The sequence below is a fragment of the Chiroxiphia lanceolata genome, chromosome 7, assembly GCF_009829145.1.
Source record: "Chiroxiphia lanceolata isolate bChiLan1 chromosome 7, bChiLan1.pri, whole genome shotgun sequence".
In the NCBI taxonomy this organism is placed as follows: domain Eukaryota; kingdom Metazoa; phylum Chordata; class Aves; order Passeriformes; family Pipridae; genus Chiroxiphia; species Chiroxiphia lanceolata.
In genome coordinates this window covers 10,733,337-10,760,128 of record NC_045643.1, presented here as the reverse complement: position 1 = coordinate 10,760,128, position 26,792 = coordinate 10,733,337, and the positions used below count along the sequence as shown (strand labels likewise).

At 40.7% G+C, this 26,792-nt stretch overlaps 1 protein-coding gene across 1 annotated transcript in view; it reads right to left on the bottom strand.

The window, feature by feature from the left end:
• The window catches only part of PLCL1 (phospholipase C like 1 (inactive)), a 195,687-nt gene extending 169,255 nt beyond the window's left edge, over positions 1-26,432 (bottom strand). Inside the window, exon 1 of the mRNA XM_032693451.1 lies at positions 26,026-26,432. Within this exon, the coding sequence (XP_032549342.1) occupies positions 26,026-26,298 (273 nt within the window). The 5' untranslated portion in view covers positions 26,299-26,432. The remainder of the gene's footprint in view (positions 1-26,025) is intronic.
• Positions 26,433-26,792: the final 360 nt, after the last annotated feature.

The window sequence follows — 26,792 nt, the reverse complement described above, 5'->3', positions numbered from 1 at the left end:
GTCAAGAAACAGAATGAGTAAGCAGTTAAGTGGGTGGTTCAATATGTTCATTTTCCTCCAGTATTTCCATTTCAAGTGTCTGCTTCCCAAAATGCATTCAATTTGTACTATAAATTTTGATTCCAAAACTCTTACCATGCTGTTCAATGAAACAGTCTGTACATACACATGTAAAAGGAAATATTGCACAAAACCCTAATGACAGCAAAGACCCTTGTATGAAATCTGTTGCAGCTACATTTGCTTCCAGATCTGATGTAAAGTGGTAAAAGGGTTTTTGGCTGGATAGATGTAATGACAAACAAGAAGCAACCCCCTACCATTTTTCCTTCACTATGCAGTCTGCACCAAGCTTTCATCCAGCAACAGCAGCACACTGCTGACAGTGTTATTGAAGAGGTTTCTGCAGGCTCTTAATCACAATTGTAGCCTCTATGATAATAATATCCTTCTAACTCCTCATTAAAGCACAGCATTATGTTGGAATAACCACATCCTACCACTCCAGTTACTTAAGCTTTGGTATGTCCTGTGAATGCAACAGAATTTATCAAAATGCTTTTTTCGAGAGAGTTCTGCATATTACAATGAAGGCTCAAAGAAGGGCTCCTTGTTGTAAAAGCCAGATGAAAAATCACCTCCCATAGCCCCAAAAGGAATGAGAGCATTGATAAAAGCTCTCTCCTCTCTGTCCCCTGCCATGGTAGGGTCTCACCAGCCCCACTGCTGGCTACACACAAAGAGTTTAACCAAATAAAAAGGGGTAAAATGTGGGAAAGCATCCACACACGAGTGAGCAGGAGAGAAGGGCTGAACATGTCATACAGTACTCAGTAAAAGACCACAGCAGGGAGTTGGCCAAACAATGCCCCTGCACACATCATGCCTACCTCAGCACACTCCCCACAGGACTGGACAGCACCACAGTCAGTCCCCTCTGCAGTCAGGGGTGCCAGCTGCAATCTGGTCCTACAGCTGCAAACCCTAAATATCTGCCTACAGAAGAAAAGCACACCCCCTGCAGCAGAATCTCTGTAAAAATCTAGTATGTCAGGCATTTCCTTCAACCAAAGCTTCAGGAGGTACAGGCTGGTATGGCAGTCAATGACCTCCTCCTTTCACCTCGGAGGCAGATAAAGATACAGTTTCCTAATACTTCAGGATGAAGCAGTAAACACATTGTTTATGTCCCTGCACCACCTGTACCAACTGAGCCAGAGGGAGAGCAAAGCACCCTAAGAAGCTGCCACTGTAGACTAGTTGTGTGCCACAATGGCAAAAAGCAGCTCTAAAAATCAGACAACGGAAATAAGGCCTTTCCAGTAGGAAATTAGTAACACTAAAGAAAGCAGGCATGATTCATGTAATTAATGCAATAAAAGGTAGGTTCTCATAAGTAAGAATTGTAACTAACAGCAAAGCAACATTTAGTGAAAGGGAGGAAAACTCAGGGATCCAAGCTGAGAACACACCCCTACAGCAGCAGTAAAGAGGGAGAAAATCCCTAATGATACATTACACACCATCAAAACCCATTAATTGCTCTAGCTGAAGTGGAAAAGTGGAATTTTGCAAGCTTGCCATGGAGCAGGATTTACTGTGTCACTTTGCTCTGGAAATATGAGAAAAATGGCAAATAAATACTAAATAATTGATTGCAGACTTAAAACTGCAATAATGGCAAAAACTGTTAAACTGCTTGTATTTATGTTGTTAAAAACACGCAGTCTCTCTTTGCACCCATCCAAATACCACCACAGAAGTGAAGCATTTGAAAACATGCATGGAGCAGACAGGCAAAGCCTGGCATTATTACTCATTATCAATACTATGGTCAATCTTTTAGGTCTTGTTCCAGATCAAGTACATCCTGTGGCAGAAGCTGTGCTGGCAGTAACACTCCCCTGCATTAGGAGAGCTGTAGGGTCACCTCCTGAGCTGCAAAGTCCAGCAAAAAGAGCAGGGGGTTGACACACAAACCGCATGAATAAAGCCTGAGGTTTTTCTTAAATTCAGGCTCTGCTCTCTCTGAGCAGTCTTCTGTCCACTGACTCTTCTTTCAGAACAATACAGGCAGAGTTGGAGGGTAATAGAAAGGAAAGCCACAATTTTTTTCACTGACAGCATGTTTTCCTTCCTGCCCATCACGAGACAAGGATGATTTGCTTCTCTGCTGATAAGGCTGGAGGACAGCCTGAGGAACAGAACTACTAGGATTAACTGGGTGTTCCATAATCAGGAGTTTTATGGGCATTCCTCCTTAGCTTTGCAACATACACGAAATCTTGAGGTTGCCTAAGAATTCTGGCAGTTTCTAGCAGGTCTCCCCTGCTAGCACTACAGTAAGTTTTCTACTGAACCAGGAGTCTTGCATATGAATCACTCTGCTTTTACAAGGCCCGAAAACGGAGAGACATCTACAAATTCTGTTTGCTGGCAGCTGCTGCTAGACTCTAGTCCACAATTATCCCATTACTATACTTTGATATTATGTTGATTAAAATTATTTTCTCTAAATATTTGCAACATCCTTGTCAGTAGAGCATCTGTTATGGTGGTTGACCACTCAGGTTTCCACATCTATACTAGTCAGTGGCCCCAGCAATTGCAGGTCATGGATCAGCTGAAGCACGAACCCAGGTACAACTTTTATATGTGATGAACTCCCTGATTAGAGACTGAAAAATACTCTACTTTGTGAAAGCATTGCTATCGGCCTAGCACTCCATTTTCCAGTGAGCTGCAAAACTGCTCCTCTTGCAGTACTTCATCCTTTTTATCCTGTTTGTAATGAACATTGGACAAAAGACACGTAACAGCAGTTGGTATGGAGAGGAGTCGAATAGTTCAGTCCTCAAATAGATTTTCTATAATTCAAATTCTAACCTGCTGCTTATTCTTAAAAGCTATGCCACTTCTTCACAAAATCAAGTTATTACCCACAGAGCCACAAAAGTTACAGTCCTTTACCACAACTGACCCTGAATTTTTCAAATGCAATACTAAATTATGAGCTTAAAACTTGTCTGCAGGCTCCAGAGTGCACAGTGAAACAGATTAAGAAACTTTTTTTTTTTTAAAGAGTAAAGTAACTTTTCATAAGCCTGAATTTCCTTACCAAGCCACTTCAGACCACAGACACTCAGTGGAAAACAGCAAAGACTGAAGCAACCATTCTATTTGTTTTTATTTGTAAAGAAAAAAGTTACTTCTATCTGTTCCAAAACCTCCTTAGAAGTTTAAGGATGACACACCCCCCTAACGAAAGTCCCACCCCAAAAGACACTCAACACCTTTTGCTTGCCTTTTTGCTCAGCAGAAGAGTGAGAAACCAAAGTACTCCTTGGAAGCTGGGCAAAAGGTACTTATGCAGTCTGTGTATCCAGAGCACCAGTAATTTCTGCAGTTCTTGATCTTGCTGATCAAGCCTGTGCTCTTCACACTCATTCAGTCTCATACTGAGCCATTTGACTTTGAGTGTGTGAAGAATCACAAACAGATGATCTGCTTGTGGCCCGTGAGTTCACAATGCAGAGGTTCCAAGCAAAGCCCTGACCCACATGATGTCAGAGACACTTTTAGATCATACATTTCACATTTCTAGTTTATGTTAAATCACTTGTTTGTGTTGATAACAGAAAAGGGATAAACAAATGCAGCTGCTTGTTTTTAAATCTAAATACATTGAGTTTTAAATGAATGTCTGCATAAGGCAGATCAATCTCACAGCCTTTACTTACTGCACATCTCAGTTATCACATCTATAGAACAGCTTTACTGCTGAATGTGTGGTAAATGTAGCTAAATTCAGTGTTGTGGTTTTTATCCTTAGAGTATTAACTCACTCAAATCAGTTTTGACTAGAGCATATAATTTACTTCTTAACACTAGAAAAACAGACTTCTTGCCAAATATATGCAAAGATCAAAATTATGAGGTTCTGTGAAAGTGTATTTTTATCCTTTACACGGTATTTTCTGTACACATTTGTCCACATACAATGATTTTTTTGACCTATCAAGAAAATTGTCAACCCAGAAAATGAATGTCCAGAGACAGGTCTAAGTAGAACCATAGAGTCATTTAGGTTGGAAAAGACTTTTAAGATCACCAAGTCCAACCACAAAAACACATTGGCATTACAATATAAATGTTTATGCTCGTTTTATAAAATTATCATTCCCACTAAAACAAATAGAAAAAGTTATCCCACCTCTACTTCTTCCCCTTTCTGAAAGGAACTGCTTGCAAAGGTGGGGGTCCTTTTACTCCTTGTTCATATATACAAAGGTTTTAGATCACAGGGAACACTCCTATGGGGCAGCAACAAAGATCCACAGATTTGTCTGTTGCTGATGGTAAACATCAGAGCTGACTTTACTGGCTTCTAGAAACAATAAGTGACACAACATTTTACAAAGGGGACATATCTAAAACAGGATCTTTCCACACATTAACCGAAGATGCAGCACTCAGGGATAAGATCTGTATTCAAATATTGAGTATGAAGATGCTGCATCAAAGACATCTTTTTCAAAACATCCACCAGGACACAGAAGACTCCTTTTAACCATCGTTGGTTAGCCACAGGCTTACCAAATGTTTCTAATTCAACATTTGAACTGATGGGTAAAACTGCCCAAAGACACCTGAAATGTAAGCAATCTAAAGATGACATTTAGTGTTCACGTGGGTAAATTGTTTCAATGTCCTGTCTCACTGGTTTTTTAAAACGGCCTCCATTAATATCTATGAAACCTCATCCACAAGTCTGCGGTGGATAAAAAAAAGGTTGTATCTGGCTTAGTCTACTTTTGTAGTGATTTACATCACAAATATGGTGGGACACTGTCTGGTTGAAGCCGAGGGCAAAGAACAGACCCACGCATATAAAAGTGGTGCTTTACAAGTCCATTGCTATGATTAAAATGAATAATCCAAGAGATAAGCCTCTCATTTCTCAAAATGCTCTAGTCCATATTGCATCACTCTGTAGCAGAACATACTAAGCGTCTGTTTGCATTACATGAGTTGCTGGGGTAGGAATAAAACTATTTATGAGCTATTTTTGTATTTACAGACTAACACCCCTGTCTCAATGATGATATTTTCTTCTTTGCCCATCTCTGATGCACAGCTGTGACAAATTCTGAATCTACTTTTCACCAGAGAAGTATCATTTAGGAGAATTGTATCGCCTTCTTTTTATAACATAGTTGCCTCCTCAAAGAGATTTGCCTAGTCCAAATTCATCCTTTAAATTGACTTCTGTAGCAACTCAGGTAACAGCAACACAATTTAATAGCCCAGGCTTAGACACTGCTCCTACACTAGTGCCTATGATCACCTGGCAAAGCCCTGAGGACTTTGCTACCCTATGCTACTCTGTTTCACACATGTGTAAAGCTGTCAGCTTTATCATTAGTGAGAGACTGACAAGGAGGCTAAAAGTCCATCAAAAGCATATTACAATGAGTAGATCCAGCAGTCTCTTCTTCAGCGAGTTTTCCTGAGGTTGCTTCAGCACAGCAGCAATTATCCTTCACTGATGCCAAAAAAACTAATCCTTTAAACAGAATCTCCAATTCATCTTGGTCAACATACATAAACATCTTGTAAAAACACTCATAAGGCCCAACTAATCATTTAAAGATCTTTCTTGGGTTAACAGCCAAAACCTAAGGTTTTGCTAAATAAGAATATATTAATACAAAAAACATCCATGAAAAGCCTGAAAGATTTAATTTATAACCAAGCCTGCAACTATCTCTGCTTCCCACTTTCACAACAAAAGTGAAAAAATTAAGACAGGAAGAGGAAATAATAATTCATCCATCAGCTCTGAAACCTCTCTAGGCCTTGGAAGAATCACCAAGACAGTATTCAGAGGAAGGTCCCACCCAACACAAGAAAAGCTGGCCTTGTCAACCTCTCTAAAAACAGAACTAAAAAAAAAAAAAAAAAAAAAAAGGAAGCAATTAGTTTCCATTTATATTTATAAGTTAAACCAAGAAATAAAACATTTTCTTTGTGTTTTCAGCTAATTGGATTTTTAGAATATCTTAGTATGAAATAATAAGCTAAAATGCAAATCATAATCACATTAAGAGTTACCATGCAACTAAACCTAATTTGACGCAATAGTTTCTCCAGGACCAGAAAGAAATTACCAGTAAATTAACCCAAGGGAGGGTGTTTGTTCTATACCATCACATGCTGTTAATTTAATGGTCATGCCAGTCAATGCACTAGTTTACCATACTGTTTTATAGCAGGAGCTACATTCGACATCTGAAAAAGGGAAAGCACGTCAGTTTTCTTTGTTTGGAATTGAAAGACTGTCATAACATGTGCTGCAGTAATAGGTTGCTTAACAAGGATGAAATAAAAATATTTACAGATTCAACTATTACAAGGCTTGGATCATCAGAAAATAGTTATCATAAAACAAAGCATCTGGAGGAACAGTGAGCGAAAGGACACTTCAGTACATGAACTCTGTAGCAAGGCCAAACATAGCAACTCTAGTGAGGAGAAAAATCAAGGCAGTTGGGATGGTCATTATAAGCCACTGCAAAATAAATTAGCATGAGAAAGATAAGGAGTGACACTTTTGAATAAACATCCTCTAAAAATTTGAGGTGGAAGAGTGTTCTATGCCCTGTCCAATATTCCCACAGCTCCACAGCAACATCCTCAGGCTCTGCATCCTTTTTTGGTTACAACTGCAAACCACTACCTGTAAGAGCCTGAGGTTGCTCCTCACATACCTTCAGCTCCCTGGTACACTGCCTCACACTCAGCAGGGCTGAGGAGGGAGAGCACCAACACAGATCCCTAGACAGCCTCCCCACCCAAGCAGGGAACCACAGGGACTCTGCCAGAAGTTACAAACTCTACAGCATCAGCCTCTCTGTCATCACTGGCAGAGAGTTCAAAAGGATGGTCACAGACAGCATGACAGGATTAGCAACTGGACCTTGGCAAGAAAATCCTGCTCAGAATCTTTTGCAATATGCATCTTGCAGAGCTTTTTCTTACACAACCCAAGTATGGTAATTAGAAATGAGCAAACAGTTTTGTTCAGAAAATACATCCCCTCGATTACCTGAATTGTTGTAACGGTCACTTTAGAAAAAAACCTAAAAATCAGTAACCAGAAATTGCAGCTGGGATCTGAGAATTTCTTGGCCTTCAATAACATTCTGGTGGCAAAAATAAGTAATAGGAAGTTAGTTATGAATAACTCACCTTCATAAGAAGTGCCACAGTTACAGCTCTGTCACTCAAATCAAAATAGCAGTTATAACTTTTTTTATATGTGTTAAAGCTCATACCATTTGCTTCTTCAAAGCAAAAAAGAACTGAGAATTCTATTTGCATTTTTATTAGTTATATGTCAATACTGGAATAGACTTTGAGGGGGTTTTTTGGGGAGGGTTAGATTAGCTGATATTTCTCTATCTTAAAAAAAAAAAAAGGAAATGAGAGCTTTTATATGCAAAAACACTCAAAAGAACAAGTGTCAGGAAGAAATTAAAACAGATTCAATTGCAGAATTTTCATTTCACACTAAACTATACCTTTCAGACCTGGCTTTTGACTTATGTAGGAAAAATAGAATATATTTTGCAAATGTATGCAGGCTTAAACATCTCTGCACGCTGGCCTACTCTGTACATACAGAGGATGACTTGCTAGTCAAGGCCATCTATGCCTGAAACAAGCCTGCAAAGCAAGGTGATTAATTCAGACTAGGTTTTTACAATATAAATGTTTCAGCACTTGATTCTACTGGACCTTGTCAATGCTTCTGTCAAGCTCTGCTCCAAACAAGTCCAGGTATGTGCAAATAAATGAAGAGCAATAAATACATCGTCTGTGATATTTCACTCCCCCACTTGAACATCTCACTGGCTTCAGGCAGAGTATCCAGACCAGGTATTTCTCCCACACACACCCCGGGAAGCACTGATAAAAGGGAAAACACTGGACTGAATACTGAATCCTGAATCCTTCCTCTCTCCAGGTGGCCCAGACAGAGCCTGGCTTCCAGCAGTGTCCAGCCACACCCCTGTAATTACCTCCACATACACTTACCTTGCCATTACTAAGGATCCCGCTGGCACATGGCAGGAAAACAATGGGCTCGTAGGATCACAGCATAAACAGGACTCAAGAAAACTTACAACCAAGAAGGAATATGATTTATAGTCATTTTTTCCCCCTCAATCAGTTCACACTATGAGTGTCACTTCAACACTCAAACCCTACTGACTACACTAACTCGGATTCTCCTCAGAGCTTTTCATATACCTTGCAGTTACACCTTTTAATGAGCTTATTTTTAAATGAGACATGACAACTCACTAAAACAAAGGTTTTTCAGTTGAGCAGAGCCTCTCATAGATAAAAGAATATTTAAAGAATAAAACAGGTTACCAGTTCAGAGTCTGTATATTCTGACAAAATTTAAATTTATATCCAATACGTAATGTGCAGTACCCAGAAAAACAGCTATTTGATGCCTAACATCGAGCATATTTCCCTTGATGGTCTCTCTTGTGGGAGAAGGAGGTTTCACCACCCCAAAACTCTAAAGGGTTTTGAAAAAGTAATCCACCTTTTCTATAGCAACACATATGCCAAAGTATTTTGAAAAAGGAGCAGAAGTAGCTATTTCATAGACAGAAGATTTCCACTCCCATGGCTGTAACCTTATAAAACAAGACATATTTGAAAAGTAAAATAGAACTACACAGATTTTTAATAGAATAACTGCTGACTTCTGGTAACAGTAGCCTCTATTTTTGCTTGGCTGCAGAAGTGATCATTTTGAAATCCCTTTCCATTTGTATCCAAAGAAAACCTCTTAGGAGATTTTATTTCCCCTCCTAAAAACTACAGGTTAAGATTTTTTTTATCACTTCTCAAACATATGATTAAAATAACTTATCACACTGTTCCATTACTGCAGCTTTGTCATTGTTTCCTATAAAACTGATTAGCATAATACTACTTGTATCCTTCAGCCATTCTCCTCACCCACTTAAGTATGACTAATTTCAATCTGAAAATATTTTCAATGTAGTGTTTTTCTTTATAGTCAGAAATTATGAATTATAGGACCCAGAGAATAACACCATTTGGGGGCTTCTTTCCAAAACAATGGAGTGTTAACAGTGCTGGCAAATTCCAAAGGGAGTGCAGGAAGACAACTCACTTCATCTTTGATACAACTCTACAGGGCAGAGCAGGAAAGAATGAAACGTTGGGCAATTCTGATTCCCTACACTGAAGCAGGAGGTCTCGATTTCAAGAACTGGCAATCAAGAAGGTGTGTGTGAAATGCCTTTTCCCCTCGGCTCCATCCTTTCCTTGGGTTTTAGCACACCCACAAAAACCCTCTTCCTCACAGCAAGTGGGATTTTATATTAGCATTATAATCCTCAAAAAAAAAGACACACACACACATACTTCCTTTAAAAGCAACAAACTGAGTAGTTAAGACTTGAGAAACAGAATTAAAACCACAGGACAGGAAGAGGATTGGTTCTCTGAGTGACAGATTCCCAAAAAGCAAGAAATTAAGTTTATAGCAAGGCCTCTGTCAAGAGTTATTTATGACCTGCCTGGATTGTCACAGTGCCACACTGTACATCGCAGCTCCAGGAGGGGAGCAAGTCCAAAGGGAAAGTATCCAACCTGGCAAGAACACACATACTCCAGCAGAGCCAATCAAACCCCAAGGTGAAATTGCTTCAAGCATTAAAAAATTCAGAAAAATGGTAGAGAACAATGAAGCTGACAAAGTAAGTGTCATTATTCCACTGAAAAGGAAAATTCTGGGGCTAAAGGGATTCCATCAGTCTGGAAAAATAAGAAGCCCAAATAGCTTCACAACACATTCCAGCAAAACATGAACACTGAATACTAACTGGGATCAGCATCCAAGAACTCTTTGGCTTTTCATGTTGGTTGGGAGAGTGATGTACACATAACCTCTGTGCTTATAGGCAAAAAGGAAGGATCATTTGCAGAAAGGTAAGAAGACATAAGCACACTAAGATTTATAACCAACTATTGCTCTAAGGGTAACCAACAACTCGTCTCACAAGCAATATCTGTTATATTTAAGACACAGGTGGTAATTCAGTAACAGCTCTTCCCAAGGGAGCAATGATTCCCACAGCCCATCCTGCTGCCTGGCCAGCTGTGGCCAGCAGGGAGACTGGCTGTGCAGCCAAGCAGCCCAGCACAAGGGACATTGCATCCTCTTTAACCTCACTGACAACAAACACAAGAGAGAAATATTTGACATCCTCAAAGCTGGATGGAGAAGAAAAAAGAAATTAATTTCTGTTCTCACTGACTTTAAAAACTAATGGTTTTTAAAGTCCCATCCTTCAGAAGAGTGATGCTCCTTCATCTCAAAGACTCTTTTCCTATTCAATACAATAATTTCTTTGGTGTGTTTTCTGTGCCTTCTCATTTGTTTCTCCAACATCCTATTTTTAATCAGTGTTGTAACCATAATGTTTTTGGAGAAGACACTTATATTAAAAAAGAAAAAAAAAAAAGAAACCAGACTTTTACTGAGCTGTAGAGTGCCTGCCTGTCTTTATTTTACCATCAATCTTAAAGTTAAGTGCACGTAAAGCACTTTATCTTCTTTGTTCAACCTTGTATTCCTGCCCAAAAAGACAAAGCATTGGGTTTCCATCCCTGAAATTACAGTTACACACATGAGCTAAAGACTCACCACTAACGATGTCATGGCAACAAAAATAATCAAACTTTAAACAGTACTATGGGGGTAAAAGAAATAAACACAGTAACTCCTACATGACCCAGAGTTAGTTTGCAAGCAAAAACTGCCTCGTTCCACATTCTGAAGTCCTGGGACACTGGTAGAGTCTCCTACAGAAACAGTAAATCACAGCTCCATACTTTTGTCAAATATAAGACAAGTTTTAAAAAACATGATACCAAAAAAAACCAAAAACAAACCACAAAATGTACTAGAATTCAACAAGTCTGCTGACAACATGATATTGGTGCTCCTACTAGTTCAGTGTCAGCATCACAGTGAATCACTCCCAAAAGTTTTGGCAAACCCTACTATTGTAAACATCCTGCAAGGTGATCTCAGGCAGGAGAGAACTGGTTCACTACTTAGCTTTCAACTACTGAGGGACAGCACAGATATAAGACTGATTAGCTAAATGCATCAAGCCAAAACACATTACTGGGAGTTGAACCTGCACTTTAGGGAATCAATGATGGTAAACTAAAAGCATGTGGGGTTTTTTTCTGACAGTCATCAAGTGGTGTTTAATCTGGACTCTTGTGTGTTGCTTTTACATCTTTAGTCAAATTGTCTTTCATTTCCCAAAAATTCCCCAGTATAAGCAAGGCCATGGATCAAAATCAAGGGGCAGATTCCAAGCTGACAGTAGCAAGGTTATGGTGGAGAGTGAGTGGAAAAAAAAAAACCAAAATCTGAGTGAATATTCACAGGTTGAACACCACCACTGTGGTTTGGCCCGCCATTTGAAAAACACTGATCATAACAAGAGTTTCAAAGCAGCATAGATTTAACTCCAACATACAGGGCAAACACCATTACTACGAGGACAAAAGGTTGCACATGTATGCTTTTTAACTTGATAACATAATTAATGATCTTCACCATTAACTGATGACCATTTGCTTTGCAGTAAAATAAAATGCTCTATTTTTAAGTGGAAAGATAAGATTAAAAAAAAAAAACAACAGGAAAGAGCAAAAGTATTTGGCCATAAAATGAGGTAAACCAGTTATTTAAAAATGGCTAGCAGACTCTAGCAAAGGTCAGAAATACTTAGCCAAGGTCTCACTAAGTCCCACTGCAAGCTTTCTCCACTGCTCCCCTGCTCTACACATCCAGCCTATTCCCCCAAGCGGGCACTCGGGGCACATTCAGTGATGCCAGGCTCCTCTGTTCCTGACTTTCAACACCAGGCACTGGCTTCACAGGTGGACAAAGTATGGCTAACCAGGATGAAGCTTTCACACAGAAATTACTCTTGCTTACAGAAAAAAAAAAAGTCACACGAGAAATATTATTTAAAAATTTTAACTGGATTCATGACACATCTTCCCCTACCCTGTGCCCCAGTCCAGGGAAAGAATTTTGTAGGTCCGTCACAACCTTTGTAGTCTATATTAATAAATACTCCAACACTATCCTGTATCTCCCTGTATTTTGCCAATAACAGATACTCTAAGACCATCCTGTATACCCCTGTCTTTTGGCTTCATGCACACACTACAATAATTAACACAAGCAACACCTTCTCCAGCAGATTATTTATATAGGATTCCATGAGAAAGGTCCTGCAGTTAACATTCTGCAAGCTCTGCTTTCTCTTTTGGCCAAATAGTCCTTCCCCTAAAAGGACACTATTTCACAACACAGAACATACTTTAAAGTGAGCAGGAGCAGGGAATTATTTCCTGGGCAGATCTCTTTCAGTTCTGTGAATGCTCCAAGGTGCAGTTATTTGGCAGTTAAGACTTTTCTTCTGGCTTTTCACACCTCTCAGAACAAAGTACAGTGGTGTCCTCAGGGAAGAATGCACTCAGACAGATTTGTAAAACTAAATACAAATCCATTATAGTAATGACTCAATTAATTAAGCAGCTAGGCATGGCTGGAAGTGACCTGCTGGGAGAGACAGTGGTAAACTTCTCATGCAGTATATAAACTACCAAGAAACAAACCCTAGAGCAGTCAACAGCAAGGGGAGCATTAATCATTATCATCACTGGAAACACCATGAAGCTTATCTTAAAAGTTAAAGAACCACTTGAGAAAAGCAGCCATTCTCCCTAGTGCCTTGCCTGGATTATTTTACTGCTATTGATCACTAAATCATCACAGAAAGAGAGAAAAACTTGGCATTTTTTTTGTTCTTAGTGGCTCATTTAAACAGCTCTGTAATGTGTCCAGCAATCTCGGGCCCTTCCAGAAGGATGCTTAGTACCTCCCTGATGTCTTGAGCCTTAAATGCTCCTACAGTCAGCTTCTCCAGCCTTTTTTAGAAGAGATTTAAAATTATAATTGCAGTGGAACTGCCACTACCAATACAGCCAAGTGTGACAGGTATCCCAAATACTTTCTTGATGTAGTAAAATATTGTATTTTAAATTACTAAATCTGTTGGGGTTTAATATTTTAAATATTAATCTGTTGGTTACAGCAACCAAAACATGCATTATACATGCAGTAGCAAAATACTAAAAAAAAAAAAAAGAACACAAACCCCAACACACACAAAAACAAAACAAAAAATTTAAACAAAGCAAACAAACAAAACAAGAAACCACCAAAACCAAAAGAAACTAACAAAACCCACAGCATTTTCAGAAACATGATAGAGGGAGGAAACCTTCAAGTTCTGCACTACAGCAAAATCTGGTGTACAGATGAGTAGCCAAGTCTCCTAAGAGAAACACAACTGGCAATATCAAGTTATACAAACATACAGTAAGTTTACATCTTTGCTACAACACTACTCCTTCATGTAATTTACTTCCACATTTGCATTCACCCATTGATTACTTTATTGGAGCAAAATACACCCAAAGGGGTAATGCAGTGTTATACCCAAATGCTCCCCATGGATTCAGATATCAACCAAAACGTAAGAAGCTCCTGAAGAGAAAATGCATTATGAACTCCTGATGACCAGCAGTTTAAAAAAACAACAACACCACAAAAAACAAAACCTTTCTGAAAAAAGACTTCCAAATAAGCCATTCTGACTCATATTTACAGTAGATCAAAAAGACTAGGAGATAAAAGGAAGCACTTCCGACATAGGCGAGTTATTTAGCAGTGTAGGCCATACTTAAGCTTTTTATTCCTATATTTCTGCTGCAATACTGAACTAAAATAGCTTTTTTTTTCCTTTTGAAAAGAAGCTGCATTTTGAAATATTTACCAAGTTCAGTTCCTGTATTCATGAAAGGAAAAAGCATTATCACTTCCCACTGCTAAAATTATGTGATAGTACAAAATTTATCCTAAGAAGTCAATTTAACATGTTTTGTGATTTTCTATTATCATGCAAAGTATATACAAAACATATATACATAGATGGATGGGAAGATAAACTGAGCAAGTAGAACTATGTTCTTTGGAACATGCAGATATCCAGACACAAACACTTCAGTGCTTTTCTTGAATGATATTTGGAGAACTGTGCAATATGTGCTCCTGGCTGCAATATGCCACAACACAAGTTAGAGACATTCTGCCATCCCTGAGTAGGTGTACAGATAGGCAAACAAAGTAAATGGCATTTCAAATGAAATATAAAGTTCTGGATGATACTGCACCTACCCCACATAAATGGTGTGTCTCGGCAGGGTCATGTCTTCTGCCTCACAACTCTTCCAAGAAGAGACAAAATGCTGCAACCTTCTTAGGTTAGAAAGCTGATCTTTCCTGGTAAACAGAACACTGTGCCCACACTGTTCCTTTCAAATCCTCAAATTTCTAAAAACTATGCCAAATGCACTTGCAGTAAAATATAGATCAGCTTATTCAAGCTGAGAGCTGTGTATTGTTGGAGAAGTTAAAAGCCGGTCTGAAGTGAGTATACAGTTTCCTCTTTGCAGAGCAGGACTATGTGGTGCCAGGCACCAGCTTTATGCCAATTTTCTTTGGAAAGCTAAGAAAAATGTACAGTCCTCCATATCTGGAAGGCAAGGTACTGCTCCAGGATCCAAGTATGCTATCAAGCTCCAGGGTTTTTACTTCTCAGGATGCAAGTCTAGATTATTTGAAAAGGAACAAAATTGCTCTCTTCTCTAGACATCACAGGTGCTGCCACAAGCAGGAACCAACAAGGTGCAGCTTCCCAATACCCCACTTCCCTGCACTGTTCTGTAGTCACCCCACTTAACATGCTCCCTGTTCCTTTTTAAGTCTCTCCTCTTCTTGGTAAATGGGATCATCCATCCAGCATCATGAGTCTCAGCATTAGCCCTCAGACAGGTGAGCCCTCCTGGCAAAGTGGCAAGATTTCATCAGAAGTGCTTGTATGTCAGCATTTCACAGCACAGGGGGCATTGTTCCAGTTAAAGATACTTACAGTCTTTACACTGATCAATGCAAACAAGGATATTAACTTTATCTTTTTGATGAAGGATATTAAAATCTTTTTTCCTATCACTAAAGCTTTACCTGTTCCCCACACCCTGCTCTCTCAGCAAGGCTACTGAGCCCAGGCAGAGCATGCTGCTCAACTCACATTTGACTCTCCCAAGCCAAAGAATTTACCTATCCTTCCCCATCTACTGCTGCAACCCAGCTGCTTCTGCAGAAAGACACCACAGCCACTGGACCGGTCTCTGTGTGCTGTGATAACATACATCTATGCTCAGGATGAAAATATAACATAATTTAAATCATTATAATGGTTAAGAAAAAGTCTTCAAAGCTGGGAGGTATTGCTGCAGGGAACACTCACCTGTGGCAACGAAGGGTACCAGGAGAATGTTCTGAAGTCTAAGAACAGGCTCCAGTTTGACCTCAGCAAACTGGAGGTTTTGGATCAGCGAGGTTTGGATCAGTCTATTGAAATTGTTTACTTTTAAGTACTATCCCTGTCCATCAGAGTAGTGTATCTCACCACTGTGTATGGAGGTACCTCCCTCTCATCCATAAAGATGTAGCAAAAAAAAGTGTTGAATATGAACAGAATTGTTCACATGCATTCAGCACACAGAGGCCACAGCAGCACTGCCAAGCCAAGAATAAACAAATGCACTTGCTGTGAGTTAAGTCATCTCAATCTTTTTTTTTCCTTCCCCTTCCTTTCTAATAACAACTTAGTCTCTGTTGTGTTTCTAATAAGAACAAATTACCTAGAAACAATCCCCCAAAATTCATTCTTCAGCAGCATCGTTGTTGAGGTTTCAAGTAATACAGTTTTGCCAAACAAACCTTGCCTAGCTCAAGGTAGAATCAGCATAGCAAAATTAACACTAATTCTTTAAGAGGCTGAAAAATAAAATTTTGAAGTAAAATAACAGGGTTTAGTGATTGAGTATTTGTGTTCAACCTAATCTTTCCTCCATTGATGGCAATGGGAAAATTGCCACTGATTTCAGAGACCGCAGAAACTATGTTTATACTGAAAATCTGCATTGCTTTAGGGAGCAACTGCCACTGTGAATCATAACACTGAGAAGAAATTCACAAGCTATGTGAATACTATGACTTGCAATTCCAAATCATATTCAAGTGCAACCAATTTTACCTAACACTGTAAGACAAGACTTCCTTCAGGATCCATCCATACGTATGTCCCAGAACAAGCCTGTCTTTATCCCAGTGCCAAGACCTGGCTGTTACCACAGTGCAAGGCCGGCCCCAGCAGACCTCCTGCACAGCATCCCCACAGCTCCCAGGCAGTCTGTGGGACTGGGCTCCACCTACCACAAAACACAAAATGTTTGCAGGAAGTCTTTTTTTCATACGTCTCATGAATTCCAGTATCTATTTTTTAGCCCGTGCTCACAGAATTTTGTATTACAGTATTTACAGAGGTAGCCTGCTATACTCCAAGGGAATATAGTTCTTTTATTAAACTATTACATTTGCTAAATTAATTTAATAACCTCCTACATAATCTCATTTGGTAAAAGAGGAGGGATCTTACACTAGTTCATTCGTAGTGCTCTCTCCTGATAGTTCTAGCTTGAAGAGTTCAGCATCCCTTTAGCTGAGCAAATGCAACTTCTAATCAGATATTCATGAAAATTGTTACAAAATTAAAAGAACAACAAAAAATAAAATCATATGGGTCTTCCAAACAAAACTATGGCTTATAAAGAAAACTGAATGCAAGAACCCAGGACTCATCTACATTTAAAATAAGTGTTGCCTATAATGTACTCCACAAGTGTCTTGAGAGAAAAATCTAATGTTAAGTAAAAATGATGCTTTTTATTCTTCTATGCAAATAGCAACAGTTGGCTAAAACTGACAGAGTCCACCAAGAATATCTCATCTCCTAAAATCCCAACAAGAAAACTGAAATTAAAAGACCATCGTGATATTAATGTACAATGGTAAAACTTTCCTAAATACTATGGAGGTGTGGAAAGCCTAGTGAGTGATGCTCAAACAGGTGGCAAGCTTCACTCAAGAAGAGAAGGATGCAAGGAATTAGTTTCAACTGCCAAGCTGACAAGAGAGCAGGACCAAGGCAGCCCTCCATCCTCCTCCTCTTGTCCTCTCACTCAAAGCTGCCATATGTGCCTGTGGCAAAAAAATCCCTCTGGCCTCCTGGCAGCCACCCTGTGCCCTTTAGGAGGTTGCCCACTCTACCCCAGAATTGTCCATCATTCAGCTGCCACTCCCCTTAAACACCTACACACCTCTAGCACTGTACATGTCCAGGAGTACACTAGTCCTGAGCAACTCAGCTCAGGCAACAAACTGATATTTTCTTCTGTATGACTTGCCCTGCAGGGGAGCTCAGTGCTGGGTCTGCAAATGAGACCCAGTGGCTGTGTTCCAGATTATTCCTCAGAGTCCTGGTCCTTTGCCTCACCCCTGCCCTGCTTGTGTCCTCTTGGCTGACTCCTGACTCCACTGCCCAACCCCTCAGCCAGGCTTCCCAGTGTTATTTCAGCCTTGCACGTTCCCCATGACAGCCTCCCCTCCCAGCAGCAATCAGATTACATATAATCCAATTTTCTGAATTTCACTTCAGCTTCTAGACATGTTCTCACCCTGCTCTGTCCTGTGGCTTTCCCGGTTACTCAAGCACTGAGTAACCTCATTCCTGATCAAGGAGTTTTACTTCCTATTGCTATTTACATCCTGCCTTTTTCTTGCAAGCATGGTGTAGCTAACATGCAGTCACTAAAGCACACATATTCCTCGAAAAGTATTGACTTCACAGTAGGATTCAATGTCACACAATTTCTTAAATTCATGGAATCTCTTTCATCAATACTCCTGAGAGAAGTTTTTGTTTGGCTGTTTGTTCTTCTGGTTTTGTCTTGGTTTTTAAGCTGATGCACTTTCTAGGAGATGCATCAATACAAAGCAGAGAAAGGTACACCAGTATACAACAGAGCAAAATGGATATTGCCACATCTGTAAGCAGCAGGCATTTCATACCACAGGTACATCCTGCATTTTACTTAAAGAACTCTTTTTTTTGTTCTGTTTTCCCTCCAAACTACCTGAAAGAGCTAAATAACAAAATTTTTTTGTAGCCTACAGTCAAAACAGATCAGCAATACATCAGAACTACCTAATGAAATAAAAATACACTGTGCCCACATATAATACAGTACAAGGAGTGAGATCCAAATGATGCTGAGAGAATGACTGCTCAATATTAGCTTGACTTCTATGGACTTTGGGTCCATAAAAGAGTAAACCACAAGCACTACACTTGAGGTGATTCTAGACTTATTTGAAAGGTATGTGATTAAGTAACCAGCTTCATACTGAATAGATATCAAAGAAATTCTCATTGCCCATCCAGAAGTTGTATCCAAGTTACCAAAACAAACATCCAGCAAGCAATGATTTTTGAGTCCTAATTATCCACCAGCCTGCTTCTTCTATAGTCATTTACATGCACAGTCAATACACGACAACTTTGCAGTACTCCAACAAATTTCCACTTTGTATGAATCTCTGAACAAGGTGCTGGGCAGCAGAGACATGCTCCTTTTGCCCCTCAGAGTACCACAGCAGCATGACACAGGTCAACCTGGAGGTCAGCTGGGATCTGGGGGGAAAATCAGTATGAACATAATGAATGTTTCATGTAGCTGTTTTAGCTAGGATTATCCAAGATATGGTGTGAGTGTCAGCACTCCTCTGAGCATGCAACTCAGAAGCAGAATCAAATCTTCACAGTACACATTTACAGCTAGAGTATGTTTTTTAAATCCTCTCAGTACAGTAGTAAAGTGGTAATACTTTGGTGTCAGTTAGCTTTTGAACTTTGATTCTACAGTAGGCTTCAAATCCCAAAATACTTACGATACACTAAGATTTAGGAACAAGGCTTTGACTATAAATCCATTTCCAAACCTATACATACAAAGATCTTTAGCAGGCTTCAGAACTTCTAGTTTCTAGTAAAGGTATTTAGCCATTTGTAGAACTTTATTTTTCAATCGAGTCTGAGTAGTTCCTAAACTGTCAAAACCCCCAAGTCATGCTGGTTAAAAGAAAAAAAAAAAGAAAGCTAGAATACATGCGTAATTAAAAGTTAAATTAATCATCATTCCCTATCTCTCAGAAAAATCAACAAGCTATTACCAGAAATTACACCTACCAGGTGCATCCTGGAAAGAAATAAAATACGTTAGGTTCACGAGCATGATCAGCTAAATGTTTCATCACAGCAGATGTATTATTGGTTCTAGAGTAACTGCCTGTATTTTCAAATCTACTGTGGGGAAGAACAGAAAAAAAATATACCATTAACTCAATTAAAACATTTTTGTTACAGATGGCGTTGATCTCAGCAGAACTACAAAATGAATAAAATATTAGCATAAGAAATAGGACTTGCATCTCTGCACACATACGAAAACTCAGTTTTATATAAACAGCTGCTTAACATATTTGGAAATCAGTAGAAAGCATTCCTCCTCCGATGCTGCTCTACCCACCAGTAGCATTACTCCATCAGAACATTATTTTTAATCATTATTTATGTACTTCTGCACAACAGTCTTTGTGTACATAATTTAAAAACAAATCAACCAGTATCACCAACTTCCTCTCTTATTCCTGACCATAACAGCTCGTACCTCTTACCTAGAAAACCTATCAAACAGCTTCCTGAAAACACCTGCCAGAACTTGTGTTTGCAGACCACTGGGCTTGCTGTTATCCTACAGAAAAGGTCACCTTTCAGTAATTTCAGTGCATGACACTCAAGTCACCTTGACTATTATGAACCTGTATGGAAAGATACCACAAACCTGATGCCATTATCCATCTCTACCCACATGTTTAATGAGATCAGTAGTCATGTCTTACATTGGAACCAAATTACAAGAAAACTACTCTAGAGTTAGCAGGCAGTATAACAGTCAAGTTTGCTACAAATTTAATAGAAGCACTTTGTCCTGGATGTAGGTTGTTTGAGTTGTTTTTTTTTTTTAAGTATTAAAACTTCAATCTAAAGTTTCAACAAGTCAGTGCATTGATTTTTTTAAGAGACTTTTAGCCAGGCCCCAAGTTCTCCTTAAGCAGAGGTTAACTTAAGTAATTTTTTACTAGAGTGCAGAGAATTACTGTATTTTGAGGCAAATGTAATCATCAGAAACTGAAAGTGAGTGACTCCAGGCCTGCACAGGAAAAAAAAAAACAGGAAAACTTTTTTGGCAAAACTTAGATCCCTGAAAAGCATAAGAAGCTAAATGAGCTTTTAAGGCAGCTTCACAAGATCCATATGACCAAATCCTGCACCTGAATCTCATTTTATAGATAGTGGTTTCCATTGCTACAGATAATTACTATTGACAGCTTGACACAAAAAATCCCACAAGACCTAAATCTTTCTCCCTACAAGGTTATCAACTTAGGCACAGCCATACTCAATCCACCAATGTTGCTTTGTTTAAGAACAAAGAGGGAAGAGGTGGAGGTTAAACTCGGTATGAAATGCCTACTGCCCTCAATGGGAATCTTAGTGATAAATGCAACAATTCACAGGAAAACTGTCCATCTTCAATTATACTGGACATAATTTATTTGACAAAAGCAGGTCTACAACTACTACTTGTTCTGTTCAAATCTGTCTTAAGTAGATGCTTATGGAAAAACTATGGTGTATGGAATAACAGGTGCAGTGTTATGAAAATACAAACAGCTATGCCACAGCAATTCAAGAAACATCCCCAAACTCCCTGTCTTCTGTAAAGCTGGTAAAAATTAATTTGAAATAACTAAATCAACAAAGAAGATTCTTTTCATTTCTAAGAAATTTTTACACTAGCAATAATGAAAAACAGTTTCCTGGGTCTCTTAACAGTGTATTTAAGTTTTTCTTAACAACCAGACACCGGGTTAGATAAAGGTCAGTCTAGGCTGGTATCCCAGCTACGGAGGACATGCCTGGGGAGGCATAACAAGCAAGAAAGCACAAAGTGATCAGTTCTCTGCTGTGGCTTCCCAGTGTTCAACCACTTGTAGTTTAGGAACTTCCTAAGCCAGATGCTTTTGCTGCATTGTGAAGGTCTCCTCCATCAATTTGTCATCTCAAACCAGCTCAAACCCATTTACATTTCTGACTGCCACAGCTTTCTGTGGCTGCTAAGTGCAGGATTTAATCACATGCTGCATCAGAAAATGCTGCCATGTATTTTAAACCCGCTGTTAAAGAACTATCACTGGGTTTTTCCTGACTTCACATTCTATGAAAGAGAATGAACATCACTTCCCCATTTCTCTCTCCATGATGTTTGGAAATGTACATACATGAAAATATTCCCCACCAGTTACCCTTTTTCCCGATCCACATGATGAACTTCTCATTTTGTGGCAGTCTTTGCATGGCTAGACATGCCATTCTTGCCCTTCCCAATACCTTTTCAGGCTCTACTGAATTATTTAATGTAATTCCTACCTAAATATTCTCCTCTTTTTATATGGTACATATGAACATGCCAAAGAATGCATTTGTCATAAAATCACCACTGGACTATCAAGTAATTAAATCAGCTTTAATGAATCTTTCAGAGTCATAGTTTTAGATTATTACACAGCAAGTGTATAAATGTAAGCTTACACAACAGAAAGCTATGCAAGAGTTACTGGAGAATCATTACAGTCCTGAACAAGTCTGCCTTATGAAAAAAAGCCTTAAATAGTCATGTTGCATAGACAGATGTAGCACGCATTTAGAACACTTAAATTTTGCCACACTTCAGAACACAAACTGAAAGAAACTAAGCCTCATTGTTTTTATTGCAGGTTTGTTTTCTTAAAGCTAAAAATGTCACTAGGATAAATACAAGTCTTGAAACGAGACAGCTGGCTATCTTGATACACTTCCACTGATGAATTCAGTTGCAAAACACTAATCCTTGCAGTTCTTAAACTAGTAGTATATTAGGGGCAAGGACAACTCAAGTGGCTTTTAAAGAAAAATCTCTGCATGAAGCAAGCAAATGGCCTTTGGAAGAACTTCAGTGAAAAGTCTCATAGCTCTACTGTGCCTGAAGTTAAAAGTCTTGACTCTGCAGTTGCTACTTCAAGTTCATCTCCTGGGCACAGTCTGTTGCTACTAACGCAATACAGAGCTGTGTTATCTGCTACAGTATCTTGACACAAAGATCCAGGAAGAAAAAAAAAAAACAAACACACAATCCAGAAAGTTTGTATTGCATGCAAACAAAGCAGAGAGAAGCCTGATAAGAATTGACAGGGAAATATTTTGATAGAAAGTTACAAAATATTTCAGGAGACATTACATAACAAATTACGCAGCCTTCCTACCCATTTATTAAAATGCTTGTACATGGCAATTTCAGAAGGAACATGCCAGAAGGAATACAACATCAGTCAGTGCTGTTTAGAACCCCCCCAACAGGAAGCATTACATGTAAAGAAAAAAGACATTCAGTTCTTTGAGCACTGTCTTCTGCTCTCCTCGCCTGGAAATGGTTGCAATTAACATTTTCTTTGCAAACAATTGGCCCAGGATTATTCCCAAGGTGGAAAAAAAAAAACAGAAAAAAGAAACACTTGGCAAATAATTTAGTCAATGGATGGTCCATCTTTAGGCTTTTTAGAAAATGGCTCAAGTTCTATGATCTCTTGCTATTTATCTAAGTTTACTCCCAAGTGTTATACTCTGATTTCAGGCTCCTCATGGCAAACTCCCTTTCTTGCTCCAGTTCCGTAGAAAGACCATTTACTTCTTCCTTGCAACAGGAAAAAAACCTCAAACAAACAGAAACCCTAAAAAACAACTAATACACATGTATTAGGGAAATTTTCTAATGCACAAGAATGGCCACAAGTATCTCTCACGAATCCTATTTTAAACTTAACCTCAATCTACAAAGCTGTGAACATCAGCAAAGTAAAACGGGAATAAAAATATTCTGGCCACATTTTGTTCTTTTTATATAAATGAGTTCTCTTGTTTCTGAAGCCAAATATAGAGCACATGAATGCACTGAAGATTATCTAGAAGGGTTCATATTTTACTTGCAGTATACGCCAAGTGTAATTTGCTGCAGGAAAGGTTTTCAAAGCAAGTCCCAGTTCAGTCTTTGTACTTCACAGTTATACTGTGGATGCCAGAACGCTCCAATGTAAGCAAGTCTGGCTTCCACTGGAACTGCGCTCTCAGATGCTAACCTTGAGACTTCCTGAGTTCTAAAAGACAGCTGGGGAAAAAAATGCTGTTAAAAGTGTACTTTGATCATCTGAATCTACAGAATTTTAACGTTCTGCTTAACTGAGCAAGACCACTCGAGTTTAAAGTACACCTTTAAATAGTCAGGAGAGAAATGGAAAAACAGGGCAAGAGTGTTCAACTCCTGCAGTTCTGTCCTTACTGTCCAACTTCCTTTGCTTTCTTAAGCCTCATTTTTCAGCTGGCAAGATCAGTTTAAAGAAAGCAATGGAATACTATTTTGACCATAAATTCAGATGAACATATGGACTTTTCAGAATTAAACAAATATAATAAAATATTGTTAAATTCTTTCCCCTGCAAAACATGCTATGCTTGAGCAGAAATCCTGCATGTTGAAGGTGAGTTGAAAAAAGAGGTAAAATAAACTGCAGGATTTTATCTTAATTCCACCTAAAACTTCCACCTAACACCTGCTGAACATCTCCTACAACATCAGAAATTCTTGAAAGATGCAGACAAATAAATTATTTAATTTCTAGCCCAAGTTAAAAGTATCTCCTATTCACTAGTATAATGCCAAAGGAAAACTGTGATTTTATATACCATTGAGACAGCCTTGTGGGACAAGAAACACAATGCTCTGTATGGGGCCCCAAGAGTTGCCTTAGAGGGGCACAGCCTGGGAATTCTCAAGTTCAGATACCTGCTATCAGACACAGCCATGTTATCTAACTTCATCCAGCTGCTTAACAACTATATTTAAGATTAATTACAGTATTTTTCATTCCATTTCTATCAAAAGAAATTCTGAAATTCATTCAAATTCTTATAGTGCCTGGAATAACTTTTGAGTTTCCAGACTGGATCTATGCACAGGCATCCTTCGCTTTTGTCCATGAAATCAAATTCTCCCTCATCCAGTATTCAATCCATTGACTTTATCAGCCCATCCTCACTATCCTTCTATGCATCTGCCTCAGATTGCACCATTCCTAAACACAGGAAACTGAGTTTACCCAGTATTTCAGACGAGGCCTTACCAGTTCCTTGTTTAACAACATTAATTCTTTCTTATCTCTGTCAGAAACCTCTCTCCTGGTAAACACCATCCCAGGATGCATCTGAAGAAATTTCCTTCAGTTAGAGGAGTGATCATTATCACTCTCAGTAGTATTGTTGCCAACCTGTAGTGAAAATGCTACCCAGTCATCAACATTTATACGCCATTTATGTGATTAAAACATATCTACTGGTATAGTCTGCAAAATAACGATGTTTCTTAATTGCAATCCAAGATTGTGTATTTTCAGACTCTGAAGCCTTCACATAACTCCAAGAAAAAAATACCATTTCCATACCAGTACAGTTACAGAACTTTGGTCCTGATTGAGTAAAGCATTTATGCAGCTTGAGATTGGAAGTATTCCCATCACATTAGTCTTTAGAAGACTAAAACCACCATTCAACGCTTTGTTGGGCTTAATGGGTTAATATTTCAAGGTGAAACCTGCAAAGTATCCTCGAGGCTGTTTTGCACTTATCTACTTCGGTCTCCTCTGACTTGAAAACTTTAAAATGCAAAAAGCAAATATTTTGCTTTTCTATTCTTCCTTTGAATAGACATACTAAGCTGTAAAAGCTAAGCCTGTATTCTTCCTTCTTGCCTTGAGCTAGAGCTTTGCCCAGTGCCTTCACACATTTAGAGAGGTGAAGTCTCATTTTCCACTGTTCTCCCGATGCCTTCCAAGTGCAAATCACTACAAGAGGATCACGTGTGACCGTATGCTAAATTAAGTTTGCCCAGGAGACTTCATTCATCGGTTCCCCAGAAACTAGCGATTAACCCACGTACTCGCAAGGAGATACCATTTAATTCGAAACCACATAGTTTATTCTTGAAAATTAAACCGGAAAAAAAATTAACATAATCATAAAGCCATTTTCCTTACCAAAACATAACAAAGGCGGAGGCTTTAAGATCACGCCCGACCTGTTAATTTGACATTAAGGGTGCTAAACACACGGCGCTGCTCCGTAGCAATCTGTTCTACATCCTGTGTCCAAACACACCTCCTGTTCATTTGTGCCACTGCATATTTTGCTAGTCAAAAGCAAAGAAATCCAGCGCTGTGGAAGCAATTTATTCTGCCACCAGGTATTTCATGAATATTAAATAAGAACAGATAGGAGCTGCTACACAAATAACTTTACAACTCGGCGGGGAGCTGCCCCGCTGCGAAACCCACGGGTCACGCAGGAGCGCGGGTGGGACCCCGACAGCTCCCGGGGCGGCGAGAGCAGCGCCCTGGCACAGACCTCGGACAGCCCCCCCGCTCCGGGGACCCACCGTTCTCCGGGAGCTCCGGGGGGCAGCGCCGCGGCCCCGCCGCCCTTGCCCGCTGCAGGCGGGGCGGCAGCGCCGTGCGGGGAGCGGAGCGGAGCGGCTGCTCCCCCTGCGCGGAGGGTGTGCTCAGCCCGTGCCCGGCGGGCTCCCACCGCCCCCTGCCCGCCCCGGTCCCCCCGCGGCCCCGGGCACACCGCAGGGCGGCTGCAGCCCGGGCAGCCCGGCGGCGGGACCCGCGAAAACTTCGCGGGCGGGGCGGCGCAGCCTTACCTTGATGATGCTGCTCCTCCGCGGGGTGGCCTTGGCCGCCTCCAGCAGGCAGGCGTCGGGGTCGGGCGCTGCCGCCGGCCCCAGGCTGCCGCCGGGGAAGCGCTCGGCGGTGCCGACGGCCGAGACGCCGCTGCGGCGCTCTCGCCTCCTGCCCGCGGCCCCCGCCGGGGCGTCCAGCGAAGCCGGCTCGGGCTCCTCCTCGGCACGGTGCGCGGCGTCGGCAGGGGCACGGCCCGCCGCGGGTTGCTCTCTGCCGCCGGCAGCCTCTGCCATCGCCCCGCCAGCGGCGTCAACTTCTCCGGGGCGCTGGGAGGGCGGGGGGGGGTCACACGGACGGAGGAGCGGACGGCGTCCCGCGGCGCTCCCTTCACGGTACGGCGGCGGCAACAGCAGCGGCAGCAGCAGCAGCGGCAGCTCTCCCCGGAGGAGCCATGGCCGTGCCCCAGCGCGGGGCGCCCGGCGGGACGCGGCAGTGCCGGGGGCGGGGGGCGCGCAGGAAGTGCAGCCACAGCCCCGCGCTGTTGTGACAGGAGCCGGGCGTGTGTTGACGGGCGGCGCTGAGGGACGGCCCGCTCGGCCAATCAGCACCGCGCCCGCCCCCCGGCGGCGCCGCGGCGGCCAATGGGCGCGGGGAGGGGCGTGCCCGCGGGACGCCCGGACGGGCGCTCGGGGCGGTGCGGGCGAGGGCAGGTGGGGCTGCGAGGCCGTGCTCACACCCGGGCGCCCCCGCCACAACCCTCGGGAAGAGGGTGCAGGAAGGGCAATGT